Below are 15,402 nucleotides of genomic sequence, written 5' to 3'. Positions count from 1 at the left end.
TCTCAGATGCTGATGGCATCTGTGAATGGGGACTCGCTAAAGTCACAGCCCTGCTGAGTATCAGGGAGATCTCCGACTATGCTGGGAGTTCAAGGGAAGGTTCCAGAAGAGTTATGACATAAGACCTGATGGGTTCAGTGATCCAGGGAGGTGCTGTGGCGAGCTTGGGAAGGGCCCTTGTCTCCAGTCTGTGTTAGGGGAGCCCTAACCCCCCCCCCCCCCAGTTTGTAACTCATTCTTCCCCCCTCTCCCCCATTCTCCCTTTTTACCGGTCCCCTTTCTCCCTCTCTCCCTTTGACTCTCTCCCTCACTTCCTCGCTTTCCTTTCGCTCTACTCCCCGGACCTCCCCCTCCCCTCCCAGAACCTGGAACGCAGTGGAAACCAGCACAAGGCAGAAGTGGAGGCCATCATGGAGCAGTTGAAGGAATTGAAGCAAAAGGGAGATCGAGACAAAGAGTCTTTAAAGAAGGCCATCCGAGCCCAGAAGGAACGAGCTGAGAAGAGCGAGGAGTATGCTGAGCAGCTGCACGTGCAACTTGCGGACAAGGTAGCAGGCCTCCCGGAGGAGCTGCTGGAGGCAGAGGGGGTGGTCAGATCGGTGGGCAGTGATGGCGTCTGACACAGGTGGTGTGGTGGATGGAGGAGGACACGCTGGAGAGGTGGCTGGTGGGTGAACTGAGGGGAAACGCACTGGCTGATTGGATGGACAGCTGGTGGAGAGGGAGGTAGAGGGGGATTAAGTGGGTAAAGCGAGATAAAGGAAGGCTGGCTGGAGATGACTGGACAATTCAGCCTTCGATATGGGTAGGAATGGTGATTAAGAAGGATTTGCAAACAGGGTGCCTGTGACTGTTGGAAATCTAAAAGCATCAGCTGGCCTCCCCTGTCACTCCCAGTGCTCTCTAGAGAGGGCTTGCAGGAGGGAGGGTCAGGGCTGGCCAGGGTGACCCAGCCCCAGCTCCCGCGGCCTCAGCACTGACACCAGGCTGACAGGCCGTGCTGTCCCTTGTCCCCAGGATCTTTATGTTGCTGAAGCTTTATCCACTCTGGAGTCATGGAGGAGCCGCTACAACCAAGTTGTGAAAGACAAGGGGGACCTCGAGCTGGAAATTATTGTCCTCAATGAGTACGTCTGTGTTGGGAGAGGGCAGAGGGCACACGGGCCAACTGAGGGAGGCGGGAGGAGCCTGGTGACCCGAGGCAGTCACGTCACTCATATGGCTGCCATCTGGTCTCCTCCGGTCAAGGGCTGCACTGGACTGAGATGTGGGCAGCACTGAGATGTGGGCTTTCTAGTTGGACCCCAGATCCTGGCTCAAGCCCCGGTACCCACGGTCCTGTCCCCAAGCAGTCCTGGGGCCAAGCTTCTGCTGATCTGCACACCACAGGAAATGGGCACTGGCCCACTGGGCACCTCACTTCTGCTCTTGGGGGTGGGATGGCTGGCAATCCCTATGTCTCTACTGTTTTGCCAGCTGGTCAGCACGTCGGAGTTATGGGCTGTGTACTCTCCAGTGACTATTCAGTCATTCTCGGTGTCAGCTATGTTCATGTATTCACTCCGTTAAAAATATTGAGCATCTCCTGTATCCCAGGCTATGTGCTGGCCTTTAGGGTCACAGCAGTAAAAACAACAAATGCTGCTCTGCTCTCATGGAGGTTACAGACCTGTGTTCAAATGGAGAAGATGGGGCTGCCGAGACTTGGCCACAGGGGACTGACTTGGTCCCCAGGTCAGCAAAGTCTTCCCTGAGGAAGTGTCTTCTGTTGTCTTCAACTCAGCTTAGAGAACGTATCTTGAGAACTTGCTATGTGCCAGACCCTATGCCAAGCGCTGCCCTCAGAAAGGTCTCCATCTAATGGGAGAAAACAGATCTTAAGATAGAAGGCTGTTTGGTACAGGGGAGAGAGGCCCTGAGGAAGGGAGTCTGAGCTAGGTTTTAAGGGTGAGTAGGAGTTTGCCGGGTAAAACAACATGATGTGTTTGCCTGGGCCTAGTCAGTGCTGACCGAACCATAATTGATCGATACTGAGAGTGGACAGCATAGAAAGGTTCTGTATCAGGATGTCTGTGGTCAGGATGGCCAAGGAGCATCTGTGAGCACTACTGCTGCTCTGAGGGTGGGATGCCTGCCCTGCTCAGTGACAGGGGAAGACAAAGGGCTAGAGCACAGGCGGGCAGCTGCCTGCCGAGTTGACTTCTTTCCCTGTTTCATATACATCCATTGCCATGCCTGCTGAGCTAGGTGAATGCTCACACGTGAACAAGCCAACAGGACACCTGTCCTTGCCTGGGAGACACTGAACATGTGTGATGTGTGCCTGAGGGATAGGCATGCCTAGGGTGTGGTATCCCTGCCCACCCAGCCAGGAGTTCTGTCCTGACGTTAAGGCCTGATTGGCTGGGAGACACAGGGGATGCTGTGGGAGCTGGGACGGGATCAAGTCTCTGGTCCTTGTCTTCAGGAAGTGTCTCGGCCTGGTGGAAGCCAGGATGGAGAAGGCTTTTTGAGGGGTTGGTATGGGAGACAAATCTCAAAGGTTGTTATCAGAAGTGGGATCCAGGGGAATGCCACAAGCAGCAATGCCAGGGCAGGACATCAGCTGCTTCTCAGAGTGGATATTGGGGAGCAGGCAGGGGCCAAAAGGTGGGACATGGCCTGGGTAGGAACACTTGACCCCACTCCACACAAAGACCTGGGCTCCTCAGAAGCTGTGCCATTGATTCTCCCTGTCTGCTTCCACTCTGTGACCTTCCAGCCGAGTGACAGATCTCGTGAACCAGCAACAAACCTTGGAGGAGAAGATGCGGGAAGACCGGGACAGCCTGGTGGAGAGACTACACCGACAGACTGCCGAGTATTCTGCATTTAAACTAGAGAACGAGAGGCTGAAGGTCTGTGAGAGAGCTGGGCTGACAGGGAACGGCAGAGGGACTGATGGCTGTGGTGCCTGGTTGGTCCCCGGAGAGGACCATGGCGGTCTCACAGGGTCTGGAGGAGCAGAGGGATGAGGAGCTCTGGAGCCAGAGCTCTATGAATGGCCACACTTGTAACCAGCGAAACTGGCTTTTCCACATAGAGGCAGGAAAACAAAATTAAGATGAGAAGACCCTATGGAGCTTTATAAAACACAATTATATTCTTAACTGAGTTATTTAGGTTGGGGTAACCTCGGAATAAAAAACAACTTTAGGCCCTAACCAGTTTATTTCAGTGTATAGAGCATCAGCCTGCAGACTGAAGGGTACCCTGTTCGAATCCGGTCAAGGGTACATGTCTGTGTTAGGGTTCGATCTTCATCAGGGGGTGTGAGGAGGCAGGCGATCAGTGATTCTCATCATTGATGTTTATATATCTCCCTCTCCTTTCCTCTCTGAAATCGATTTTTAAAAAAAGTAAAAGCAATGTCTGAGAGACTTAAGACCTACTACCCAGATGCAAGTCCAGCCTCTGCCTCTTACTAGCTCCGGGTCCTGGCTGAGACATCTCATCCTTGGTTGCTGCAGTTCCTTAGTGGGAGGAAATGAGGTCCTTGTGAGAATGTGGTGATGCGTGTAAAATGCCTAACATGACACTCAGCCAGTTTAGACCCAATCTAAATGGGCAGTCGGACATCCCTCTCATAATCCAGGACTGCCGGCTCCCAACTGCTCACCTGCCTGCCTTCCTGATTGCCCCTAACTGCTTCTGCCTGCCAGTCTGATCACCCCCTAATCACTCCACTGCCAGCCTGATTGATGCCTAACTGCTCCCCTGCCAGCTTGTTTGCCCCTAACTGCCCTTCCCTGCAAGCCTGGTCACCCCTTACTGCCCTCCTCTGCAGGCTTGATTGTCCCCAACTGCCCTCCCTTGAAGGCCTGGTCCCTCCTAACTGCCCTCCCCTGCTGGCCATCTTGTGGCAGCCATCTTGTGTCCACATGGGGGCAGCCATCTTGTGTGTTGGTATGATGGTCAATTTGCATATTACTCTTTTATTGGATAGGATAAAGACCTGGTGTGGGGGCCAGCTGGTTTGCCCTGAAGGGTGTCTCAGATCAGGGTGGGGGTTCCCTTGGGGCATGGGCAGCCTGGGTGGTGGGCCTATGGTGGTTTGCAAACCAGCCACACCCCCCAGCAACCCAAGTGGAGGTCCTGGTATCTGGAATTTATTTATCTTCTATAATTGAAACTTTGTAGCCTTGAGTAGAGGCTTGGGCCAGCCAGTGTGTTTGGAAAGCTTGGCTTCCTCCATTGCCAGGGAAACCCAAGCCTCCTGCTAGCTCCATGGCCACAGCCATCTTGGTTGGGTTAATTTGCATACTTGCTCCTGATTGGCTGGTGAGCATGGCTTGTGGGTGTAGTGGAGTGATGGTTAATTTTGCATATTACTCTTATTAGATAGGTTAGTAAAGTAAAATCTACTCATACTAAAAATGTATTAGGTCTAGTAATAATTAATGTCGTTTTCTAATACTTTTTAAAATCGAATTTATTTAAACAATACAACAAAATTTAATCAACAATATAGTTGCCGTTGTTTTCTACTACTTGTGCCCAACGCTAAGGAAGCATTTTAATCCCTCTGTTGTAAAATTCTTGTGATTTTGATGCAAAAAATTCAGTCAATGCATTTTTGAGGCATTCTTCATTATTAAATTTTTTTCCAAGAAGAAAGTTTTGCAAAGAACGAAACAAATGGTAATCGGAAGGGGCAATATCAGGAGAATATGCAGGTTGAGGGAGAACTTCCCATTCCAACTGGCGCAGTTTTTCAGCAGTGATTCTTGCAGTATGCGGTCGTGCGTTATCGTGGTGAAGAATTACGCCCTTCCGATTAATCAGCGCGGGTTCTTTTTCTCTTAAAGCTTGGGCTAACCTTTCCAATTGGGCACTATACACTGCACTTGTAATGGTTTGGTTAGATGGTAAAAGTTCATAATGAAGAATTCCTTTAAAATTCCACCAAACACACAACATCACTTTTTTCGCATGCAAGTCAGGTTTTGGCGTGGGCTGCGGAGCCTCATTTTTGTCCAACCATTGAGGCCGCCTTTTCAAATTAACATACAGCACCCATTGTTCATCTCCGGTAACAATTTGCTCTAAAAACGGCAAACGGTTTTGACGAGAGAGGAGCGAACTGCAAATTGTGACTCTTTGATTATGGTTGTTGTCGGTCAACTCATGAGGAACCCATTTTCCAAACTTTTGGACTTTGCCAAGTGCACGCAATTGATTGGAAATTGTTTTTTGTGAACAATTTAAAGTTGTCGCAAGCTCTTGTTGGGTAATTTGAGGATTTTGCACCAATAGAGCTTGAAGAGCTTCTTGATCAAAATTGGACACACGGCCTCGACCACTCTTGTCATCTAACAAAAAATTTCCCTCGCGAAATTTCTCAAACCAACGCTGGCATTTTCTGGCGCTAACTGCATCTTGACCAAGAGCACTACAGATGTTTTTTGCAGCCTCACTTGCTTTTCTTCCTAATTGGAACTCGTAAAGCATGCAGTGCCGAATATGCTCTTCATCCGCCATCTTCTTAGCCCTAGTTTTGCAACAAAAACCAAACCAAACACAAACTTTTTCAAGCAAAACTTGTTAATTGCACTTCACACGTTCTGTAGATACCACGTGTTTGAAGGTTATGTCAATACAAGTCAACGCCAAGCAAGATTTTAAACGAACGTTTAAAAACGACATTAATTATTACTAGACCCGATAACATTACCGAAACGTGATATAAGAAGTAAAGGTCTCTGTTAACTGTGGATGTGTATTTTTCCACGGCCCCTCCCCCACATACTAACATACATATTCAAACACATGCACACCCATTCATGCATTATTTTGCAGCCTGGTTTCCTCATTCAACAATATCTCATGAATGTCTTTTTAGGTCTTTTTTTTTAAAGCTTGATTTCTTCTAATGACTTCTTCTTATTTTATTATATTGAGATACATGGTTTGTTTTGTCCCATCTGCTAAGGTGAGTATTTGGGTTGCAGGACATTTATTGACCTCAGAACTATTTCATAACATAATTGTTTAAAAAGTACGTTGCAAAGCAATAAGTATGGTATAGTCCAGTGGTCGGCAAACTCATTAGTCTACAGAGCCAAATATCAACAGTACAATGATTGAAATTTCTTTTGAGAGCCAAATTTTTTAAACTTAAACTTCTTCTAACGCTACTACTTCAAAATAGACTGGTATTTTGTGAAAGAGCCACACTCAAGGGGCCAAAGAGCCGCATGTGGCTTGCGAGCCGCGGTTTGCCGACCACTGGTGTAGTCCCATTCTTGTTGAAAATTAAAACTGCTACCCAACTGTTAATATGCAGTCATAAACCAAGGTGTCCTGCATCCTGATTCATTTTTTTCTTGGTCTTATCTCCATTTTCTTTACTGATTATTATTGCTTTTGTAATGAGAACAAGAAAACACGTGTCCTTTATTTGTCTCTATATTCACTTGAGTTGAACACCTTAGGACTCTTGCCCTGGTGCTCTCTGATGTGGGTTTGAATAAAGGGGCTTCCTTCTGCTGGCCCCTGGGAGGAGGAGCTGAGGGTGAGATGATTACCTGCTTGGACCTTGCTGGTTACTCACATGACCACTACCTCTTCCAGGCTAGCTTCGCTCCAATGGAAGACAAACTCAGCCAAGCGCACCTCGAGGTCCAGCAGCTGAAGGCATCGGCTAAGAATTATGAGGGGATGATTGACAGCTATAAGAGTCAGGTGGGTCTCTCAAGTGCCCCTGCCCTGTACGGGCAGCACCTCTCAGCTGCTGGGGGTTGCCCAGGAGGCGTTTGGTGTGGGAGGTTTTTTTCCATCAGAACTTGGCTCTGCCCAAGCCCGCCTGATGCTTTGTCGGTCCCTAGGTGCTAAAGACCAGATTAGAGGCCGATGAGGTAGCTGCCCAGCTGGAACGCTGCGACAAAGAGAACAAGATCCTTAAAGATGAGATGAACAAAGAGATTGAAGCGGTACTGCTCCCCTTCCTTGCTTTCTTCCTCACCCAGCTCTGTGTCCATCAGTCTGTCTCTCTTTGCCTTTGCTCTTCCCTGGTGTGGACAACAAAGATGAACAAAGTTTATCTCTCCTCACTTATGTTTCTTCAGCTCCTTCTCCCTCCTGGTTCTTTTCATTCTCCAACTTCCTTCAAATCCAGAGATACGCCATGTCTTAGGCATGCCTGTTTTGTTCTGCATGTTGTCTTTGTTTTGTGCCTCCTACCCTGTTCCCCAAAGAGCCTTATGTGTCTAGAGCTGGCTTGGCTGTCTAGAAGCAAACAATCATTTTAGTAGTAACCTCAGAGATTGGCCGAGTCCAGGCTCGGCCACGGACTTGTTGCAGGTCACCGCCTTCTCTAGTCCTCAGTCTTCCTATTAATTAATGCCAGGGGGGCTGAGACCGGAGTTCTTTTTCTTCCCCCTGCCTGTAGCTTTGTGGTCGCCTTTCTAGGGGCTTGGGAGTTAAACTAGGCTTTAGTCTTGGCTCTAGCTCAGTGACCGTTGGCAAGTGAGCCTTTTATCCTTAAGGTCCACCTATGAGGAAAGCACCTCCTTCACAGGTTTATGAATTAAACGAGCAATTCACAGAGCCCTTAGCCAGTGCCTGGGTGCTGGTGGTGGCATTTGATGGTGACTGGACACCCTCAGTGGCCTGCGGGAGGGCAGGCTGCACTCTTACCCTTCAGCAGCTGGGCCCTTCCCACCAGTGGGCTTTTCCTCCCCACCCCAGGCACGTAGGCAATTCCAGTCCCAGCTGGCTGACCTGCAGCAGCTGCCTGACATCCTCAAGATCACCGAGTCTAAGCTTGCAGAGTGCCAAGACCAGCTGCAGGGCTACGAGAGGAAGAACATCGACCTCTCAGCCATCATCTCCGACCTGCGCAGCCGGGTAAGGGACTGGCAGAAAGGGTCCCACGAACTGGCCCGAGCAGGGGCCCGCTTACCAAGATGAGCCGCACGCCCCCCGTGGGAGGACCACTTCTTTTTTCTTGGCTGCCGTTTCTGAAAAGAGAGCTATCATCAGTGCTGTGAAATAAAAGTCTGGTGTGCCAAATGCCTCGTGTTCGCACCAGTGATTCTAGTCATAGGAGCCGTCACTCCCTGGCGCTGCTGGGCCCTCCTGCTGTCACCCCTCCCCCGGCGCTGCCGGTCTCCGCCTGCCCCTGCCCTTCCCGCTCCGCTGCTGCCCTCAGCCTTCGCCCACAGGCACCGAGCGCGGGGTTCTTTCCCACTTTCCTGCTTCAGCTGCTTCCCTACTCGGCAGAGCCATTGCCTGAGAGTCTGTCCTGAAAGAGGCTCCTTCTGCCCAGAAGCAGTGCCCTCTGGGTACCGGGAGCCAGGCCTCCAATGCCTCTCCTCTGCGGTGTGACCTCGGGCAAACCTTTCCCTCTCTGGACCTGCTTCGTTGTAGTAATAATAGCTACCAGCGCTAGAGCACATGCCCTGTGCTCCACTGTCCTCTCCTCCTCCTAGGAGCTTTGTAAGGTTGATTGCCCATTTTACAGAAAGCAGCCCAGGGCAGAGAGGGAGAAGGAGCTTCCTGAGGTCACAGAGCCCATCTTTAATCAACAGGGATTGGGACCCAGCCAGCTCGGTCTGGTTCCCAAGCCCGTGTCTCAATTACCTCGTTATCTTGGACCTGAGTATCTTGGGGCCTTGGAGCCCAGATACCTGAGGTCTGGAGAGCGTCCCTCTGGATAACTTCTCGCACTTGCCAGCCTGAAAGAACTGGTAGCTTTCCTCTTGCCTTGCCCGCACTTGGCCCCAATGAAGGGGGGAATGCAGTCAGCACACCGGCAAATAACGGGTACAACGCTCCCTGGTGTGTCGTGTGGGCCTGCCCTCTGCTTCCGCCTTCTCCTGTCTGCCCCGGAGCCCGCTGAGCGGCGTCTCCCGATCAAGAAAGCGTCGACGTGGCTCTGCAGGATCAAACCTGGCTCTGGGTGTGGGCAAGCTGGGCCTAACCTGTCCCTGCTCTCCTCTCTCCTCCAGGCTGGGTGTTGAGACGTGGATGCCTGCTGAGGGCAGCATGCCCCTCCTGGGTGTGGATCACAGGTCGCAGGGAGAAGCGAGGGCCGCACCGGAAGTTCTCTCGTAAACCAGTCTGTTCCTGTCATTTTAGATCGAGCATCAGGGGGACAAGCTGGAGATGGCGAGAGAGAAACACCAGGCTTCCCAGAAGGAAAATAAACAGCTGAGTCTGAAGGTGGATGAACTGGAGAGGTTAGAGGCACTCGGTTCCAACTCTGTCCTCTTCCTAGGACCTGAGACTTTCAGCCGCTTAGCTGCTTTGGGCTCAGTGTGCTGGAAGGTACCAGGCAGACCTCAGAGGAGGAGCTGCTGTGAGCGCAGTGGTAAGCATCGGGGAGAGGAAGGTGCTCTCCTCCGGGTGATGCTCCAGAGCCGAGGGGTGAACATCAGGCCACCCGCAGGACCACTGCCAGGCACGCTGGTCCAAGCAACCCGCAGGGCATTTCCTCCCCCTCTGCTCTGTGCTCCCCGCACCCTTCCCAGAAGCACTCTCTTCCCTTATGGACGTAGGATGAATACGACACCTTTATTTTTAAAAATATAGTTTATTGATTTTTCACAGAGAGGAAGGGAGAAAAAGAGGGACAGAGAGCTAGAAACATCGATGAGAAAGAAACATTGACAGGCTGCCTCCTGCACACCCCCTACCGGGGATGTGTCTGCAACCAATGTGCATGCCCTTGAACGGAATCGAACCTTTGACCCTTCAGTCTGCAGACCGACGCTCTATCCACTGAGCCAAACCGGTTTTGGCGAATACTATACCTTTAGTAATCGGAAGCCCTGGGCCTTGGGTCCATTATTTAATCCTTTTGAACCTCTGATTTACTAATCTTTCTTTTTTAAATCTATTTTATTGATTTTTTTTTTTTTTTACAGAGAGGAAAGGAGAGGGATAGAGAGTTAGAAACATCGATGATGAGAGAGAAACATTGATCAGCTGCCTCCTGCACACCCCCTACTGGGGATGTGCCCGCAACCAGGGTACATGCTCTTGACTGGAATCGAACCCAGGACCTTTCAGTCCACAGGCTGATGCTCTATCCACTGAGCTATACCAGTTAGGGCTGATTACTAATCTTGAGAAAGGGATCAAGGTAGGGAAAATAGTGTAGCACATGGGGTTGTTGTGAGTCTTCAATGAGATAAGTTTCAAAGGGCTTAGCACATCACCCGGCTCACAGACGTATGGTACAGATAGGGTGTAGCTGGCATCATCCCAGTTTAAATGCGGGAACTGCGCTCCGGGAGAGGTTCCGTGACTTGCCCAAGGTCACTCAGCTGGTGCCTGGCAAAGCTGCCGCTGAGCCTCCTGCCTTCCTCCAGAGCGTCTAGCGTCTGGGAAATGAGGGCTTGAGCCTTGGTTTCGGAGCTGAAAGGCCTGAGGCCCTGGGAGGCTGCGCCTGCTCATGCAGCCTGCAGGCAGGAACTTGAACCAGCTGGTCTCGGGCCCCACCTCTCCTCTGCGTTGCCGGCCTCACATGCAGCCGGACTCTGCAGGACCCGCAGAGCTCCTTACAGGGAGCGTGTTCCGGAAGTGCAGTGGTGACTGTGCTTGCACATCGGGATGGTCACTTGAGATACTGAGTGGTCCGGCTGAAGTACCTTTGCTGCAGGAGGCAGCAGGGAATAGGAGTGAGGGCATGAGTTGTGGTGCCAGGCCTCTCAGCTGTGCTGACACTGGGCCAATGACTTCACATCTGAGGCTGAGTTTCTTCATCTGAAAGCGGGGGAGGGTAAGGGGTCCCAGCTTCCCGAGCTGCCCGTTGCTGTATTTATTACATGGAGATGTGCACACTTAGCACAACCGAGGTCACTCTGCTTCCTTCTCCTGCTCTTCACCCCGTTCTCCAGCCAGTGCTCCCGCTGCCATTCCTTGCCACCTGGCTGCTCAGCAGGCTCCTCTGGTTTATCCCCGTGGCTCCTTGGAGATTCCCTGAGTGCGAAAGCCCTGGTCCGGGTGGGTGCAGCCCCCCGGCAGGTGGAACGGCAGGAGTGGGCGTGAGCAGGGTCTGATTGAGTGTTCTCACCTAGGAAACTGGAGGCCACCAATGCCCAGAATATCGAGTTCCTACAGGTGATTGCCAAGAGGGAGGAGGCAATCCACCAGTCCCAGCTGCGGCTGGAGGAGAAAACACGGGAGTGTGGGTCCCTGGCGAGGCAGCTGGAGAGCGCCATTGAAGACGCCAGGAGGCAGGTGAGTGACAAGTCCATTACTCACCGACTCGGTGACCTTGGCCAAACCATATAATCTCTGAGCGTATTTTCCCATCTGAAAACACGGGCCTAGAGTAAGGTGACCAGACAGTCCCGATTTTTAACAAGTTGTGCCTCGGCGTTTTACAAAAATTGGGACTTTTTTTTTTCTTCTTTTTAAAAAAATATATTTTATTGATTTTTTACAGAGAGGAAGGGAGAGAGATAGAAAGTTAGAAACGTCAATGAGTGAAACATCGACCAGCTGCCTCTTGCACACCCCCTACCGGGGATGAGCCCGCAACCAATGTACATGCCCTTGACTGGAATCCAACCTGGCACCCTTCAGTCCGCAGACCAACGCTCTACCGCTGAGCCAAACTGGCTTCGGCAAAAATCGGGACTTTTTAAAAACGCCGCGGGACGTGGGACAAATTGTTAAAAATCGGGATGTCTGGTCACCTTAGCCTAGAGGAGTACCTGCCTCGTGAATTCACCAGAAGGATCCAATGAGCCATTATTGGGAAGGACTTGACACCTGACTCAGGATTACTCATTTAATTGTTGCCCGCCTGGGGCTCAGGCTTGTCACATCGTAGGTGGTGGTGACTCACGGGGTGCCCGGAAAGGGCAGGTAAAGACGATGCTGAGGTGCTCCCATGGTTAGCTCCCTCCCCGAGGCCCCGAAGAACTCCCCGTGGTGATGTGCTATGTGGCCCTGGAGACGGAGAGGGGGAAGGGGAGTGGCCGGGTGCTCACCCCAGGTGCTCACCCAGGCGGGCGCTTCCGCCCGTTCCTCTGGCAGGTGGAGCAGACCAAGGAGCATGCCGCCTCCAAGGAGCGGGCGGCCCAGAACAAAATCCTGGACCTCGAGACGCAGCTGAGCAGGACCAAGACGGAGCTCACCCAGCTGCGGCGGAGCCGGGACGATGTGAGTCGGGCTGGGGGCAGAGGGCAGAGGGCAGAGGAGATGGGAGTGGATGGAACTTTTGGCCTCCTGGGACCCGCAGGGCAAGGTGTTTTGCTGTTTTATGAAAAGGACATGGTTTAGTTTTTCTCTGATCACTTCCTCATCCCCGAAGGATACCCCAGGCAGATCCTTTTCACTTTATTTATTTGTTTTTTTAAAATAATTCTATTTTTTAATTTTAATTTTTTAACTTATTGACTTCAGAAAGGGAGAGAGAGGGAGAAAGAGATAGAAACATCAATGATGAGAGAGAATCATTGATCTGCTGCCTCTTGCACACACGTCCTGGGGATGGAGCCTGCAACCTAGGCATGTGCCCTTGGCCAGAATGGAACCTGAGACCCTTTAGTCCGTAGGCTGTTGCTCTATCCACTGAGCCAAACCAGCCAGGGCCCTTTTAATTTTTTTATTAAAGGCTTTAAGATATCATTTTACATACTATGATAATCACTTTTATATAAACTTAAACTGCATCATTCAGTGGTTTTCAGTATAGTCAGAGTTGTACAAGTTTAGTTTTATATTTATTTATTTATTTATAATATATTTTATTGATTTTTTACAGAGAGGAAGGGAGAGAGATAGAGAGTTAGAAATGTTGATGAGAGAGAAACATCGACCAGCTGCCTCATGCACACCCCCTACCGGGGATGTGCCCGCAACCAACGTACATACCCCTGACCGGAATCGAACCTGGGACCTTTCAGTCCGCAGACCGACGCTCTACCACTGAGCCAAACTGGTTTCGGCAACAAGTTTAGTATATTTTTAAAAAGAGACTCTATACCCATTAGCAGTCACTCCCCAATCCTCCTCCCCATCAGCCCCTGGCCACCCTAAGAGAGCCCCTGGTTGCATGGGCCCTGTCTGTGCTGGGCACCTCACACACTGACCCGCGCTGTCCTCCAGGCGGAGCGCCGCTACCAGAGCCGGCTGCAGGACCTGAAGGACCGCCTGGACCAGTCGGAGAGCACCAACCGCAGCATGCAGAACTACGTGCAGTTCCTCAAGTCGTCCTACGCCAACGTGTTCGGGGACAGTCCCTACACCACCTACCTGACCAGCTCTCCCATCCGCTCCAGGTCTCCTCCCGTCTGAGGCCGCCTGTCCCGGGCCAGGAGCCGGGACCGATGCCATGGGAACTGACACGTTGCCAAGCCATACCTGGAAAGCCCACTGGCTTTCCTCTCTCTCCCAGAGATGAAGAGTGTGTTTAGGGTCCTGTCCTTCGCCACTGGCTCCATGAAAGCCCCTGAAGCAGCAGGGCACGGAGCGGTGGAGCCACTTAGTTCTCGCCTCTCCGCCAGAATCGCCTGAAGAATGTTTTTAAATACCTTGCCAGGCCTTACATCCCCTACCATGAGGGATCCAGATTTTAACTCGCCATGACTTGGCTCGTTCCTTTCCTGAGAGAATGTCTGGGCTGGACTTTTCCCTCCAGTCCCCCACAGCCCTCTTTCTAGAAATATATTTTTTAAGGGAATTCTCGGACCCGAGCCAGCAGGAGATGTAGAGGTCCTCTCCATCCTCCCGGGCTGTGGGCAATTCACTTCCTCTTTTCCTTGTTTCACGGTGCGGGTTCCCACGCCCCGTGGAGACCTCTCACATCAGTTCCCTTTAGGCCACTTGCCCACGCACTTCGCAGGAGATCCTCAGGGCTCCTGTCCCGTTGGCCTTTTAAAAGCGTAATCCCAAGATAATTAATTTTTGTTTCTCTTTGCCAGGTTTGTATCTATGGAATGCATTTATCCTTAAATATTTGTGTTGCTTTACAAAAAGCTTTTATAATTGATATTTAAGACTCCATGGGTGATTTCCTTTACCCACTCCGTCCCTCTTCTCAAAATGATTGAGTATAATGCTTCATGAGAGCCAGTAAATATTTTTATAGTCTTTGATACCTGGAGCATTAGATTTCTCATTTCATTGTGGCCCGATAGTTTCTTCTGTGGGGCTTTTTGTGAAATGATGGAGGCATTGCTCACTGTTGGGGTGCAGATCACTAGCTGTTAGGAGGGAGAAAATGAGTTGTGTGTCTATATGACTGTTTTTAAAATGTTAATTGGTTTCTGAATGCTGTATTGCCTATTTTTGTTCTGTTCACATTTTTCCTGTATTTTAAAAGAAAGAACAACAGCCTTAGCCAGTTTGGTTCAGTGGTTAGAGTATTGGCCCTCAGACTGAAGGGTCTTGGGTTCGATTCCAGTCAAGGGCACATACGTTGATTGCAGGCTCATCCCAGACCCCAGTCAGGACACGTGCAGGAGGCAAACAATTGATGTGTTTTTCTCACATCGATGTTTTTCTCTGTCTCTCCCCCTCCTTCCCTCTCTAAATAACAATGAAAAAATATCCTTGGGTGAGGATTAATAATAACAACAAAAAGGTTTTTAAATTGATTTGAGAGAGAGAGAGACATCAAACGTTGGTCAGTTGCCTCCCACACCACCCTGGCCCGGGATCCGAACCCACAAGCTGGGTTCGGGTTCCCTGACTGGCAGTTGAAGCTGTCACCTTTGGGTGTACAGGACGATGCTCCAACCGACTGAGCCACACCAGCCAGGGCAACCACTTCTTTGGAGAGAACAAATCTGGTACAGTGCTGAGCTTTAACCTGCTCATTCCAGCTGGCATTAAGCTTCTGGGTGACCCAGTCTTGTTCTCTCTCAGCCACTGTGACCCAAGTCCAGAACTCCAGAGAACTCCCCTGTCCCCCAAGGCAGTGGCCACACTCCGGCATCTGGATTTCATGACCAGAAAACTCCCAAACTTTGGTGACAGCTGTCGTTTCCAGCTGTTATTGTGCCAAGGAAGTTCCGACAAAACAACGACTAGCCACCATTGCCACAAAGCCAAGCCTGTTTTCACACCCTTAACAAATGGACTTGGGGGGGGGGGGGTGTCAATTGAGGAAAAAGACATATAAAACTTTAGACAATAAAAAAATTTAAAAAAAATTTGAACACAAAAAACAAATGGACTTGAACTTATATGGATAATATATGAAAGACCTTCCCTAGAAAGGACAGTTGGCAAACTTACACCAATGTACATACCTACTTATATAATTCACTCTTATTTTCATCAAACTAATAACACCTCAGAGCAGGGCACTGGTATTTATAACGCTGGGGGGGACACACCTCTCCCAACGACGTTTGTTCGGGTTCGATTCCTGGCACCAAAAATGATGTTTTTCTTTGTCCA

The 15,402-nt window shown here is 50.5% G+C and overlaps 1 protein-coding gene across 8 annotated transcripts in view; it reads left to right on the top strand.

Annotated features, from left to right (window-relative positions):
* Window positions 1-15,167, top strand: part of ODF2 (outer dense fiber of sperm tails 2) — a 32,849-nt gene extending 17,682 nt beyond the window's left edge. For 7 of the 8 annotated variants that reach the window (XM_084899883.1, XM_084899882.1, XM_084899885.1 and 4 more), the window contains exons 12-21: window positions 363-548; window positions 1,018-1,127; window positions 2,762-2,897; window positions 6,613-6,723; window positions 6,867-6,971; window positions 7,729-7,887; window positions 9,121-9,221; window positions 11,064-11,226; window positions 12,031-12,156; window positions 13,105-15,167. In XM_084899883.1, the coding sequence (XP_084756009.1) occupies window positions 363-548; window positions 1,018-1,127; window positions 2,762-2,897; window positions 6,613-6,723; window positions 6,867-6,971; window positions 7,729-7,887; window positions 9,121-9,221; window positions 11,064-11,226; window positions 12,031-12,156; window positions 13,105-13,293 (1,386 nt within the window). In that variant the 3' untranslated portion in view covers window positions 13,294-15,167. Of the gene's footprint in view, window positions 1-362; window positions 549-1,017; window positions 1,128-2,761; window positions 2,898-6,612; window positions 6,724-6,866; window positions 6,972-7,728; window positions 8,017-9,120; window positions 9,222-11,063; window positions 11,227-12,030; window positions 12,157-13,104 lie in introns of those variants that run through there. The other variant, XM_084899889.1, reaches the window with a different exon arrangement.
* Window positions 15,168-15,402: the final 235 nt, after the last annotated feature.

The sequence above is a fragment of the Pipistrellus hanaki genome (genome assembly GCF_964339955.1).
Source record: "Pipistrellus hanaki genome assembly, chromosome: 11".
NCBI classification, from domain to species: Eukaryota; Metazoa; Chordata; class Mammalia; order Chiroptera; family Vespertilionidae; genus Pipistrellus; species Pipistrellus hanaki.
Note: the sequence above shows the minus strand (reverse complement) of the source record. Positions and strands in the feature narration are given on the sequence as shown.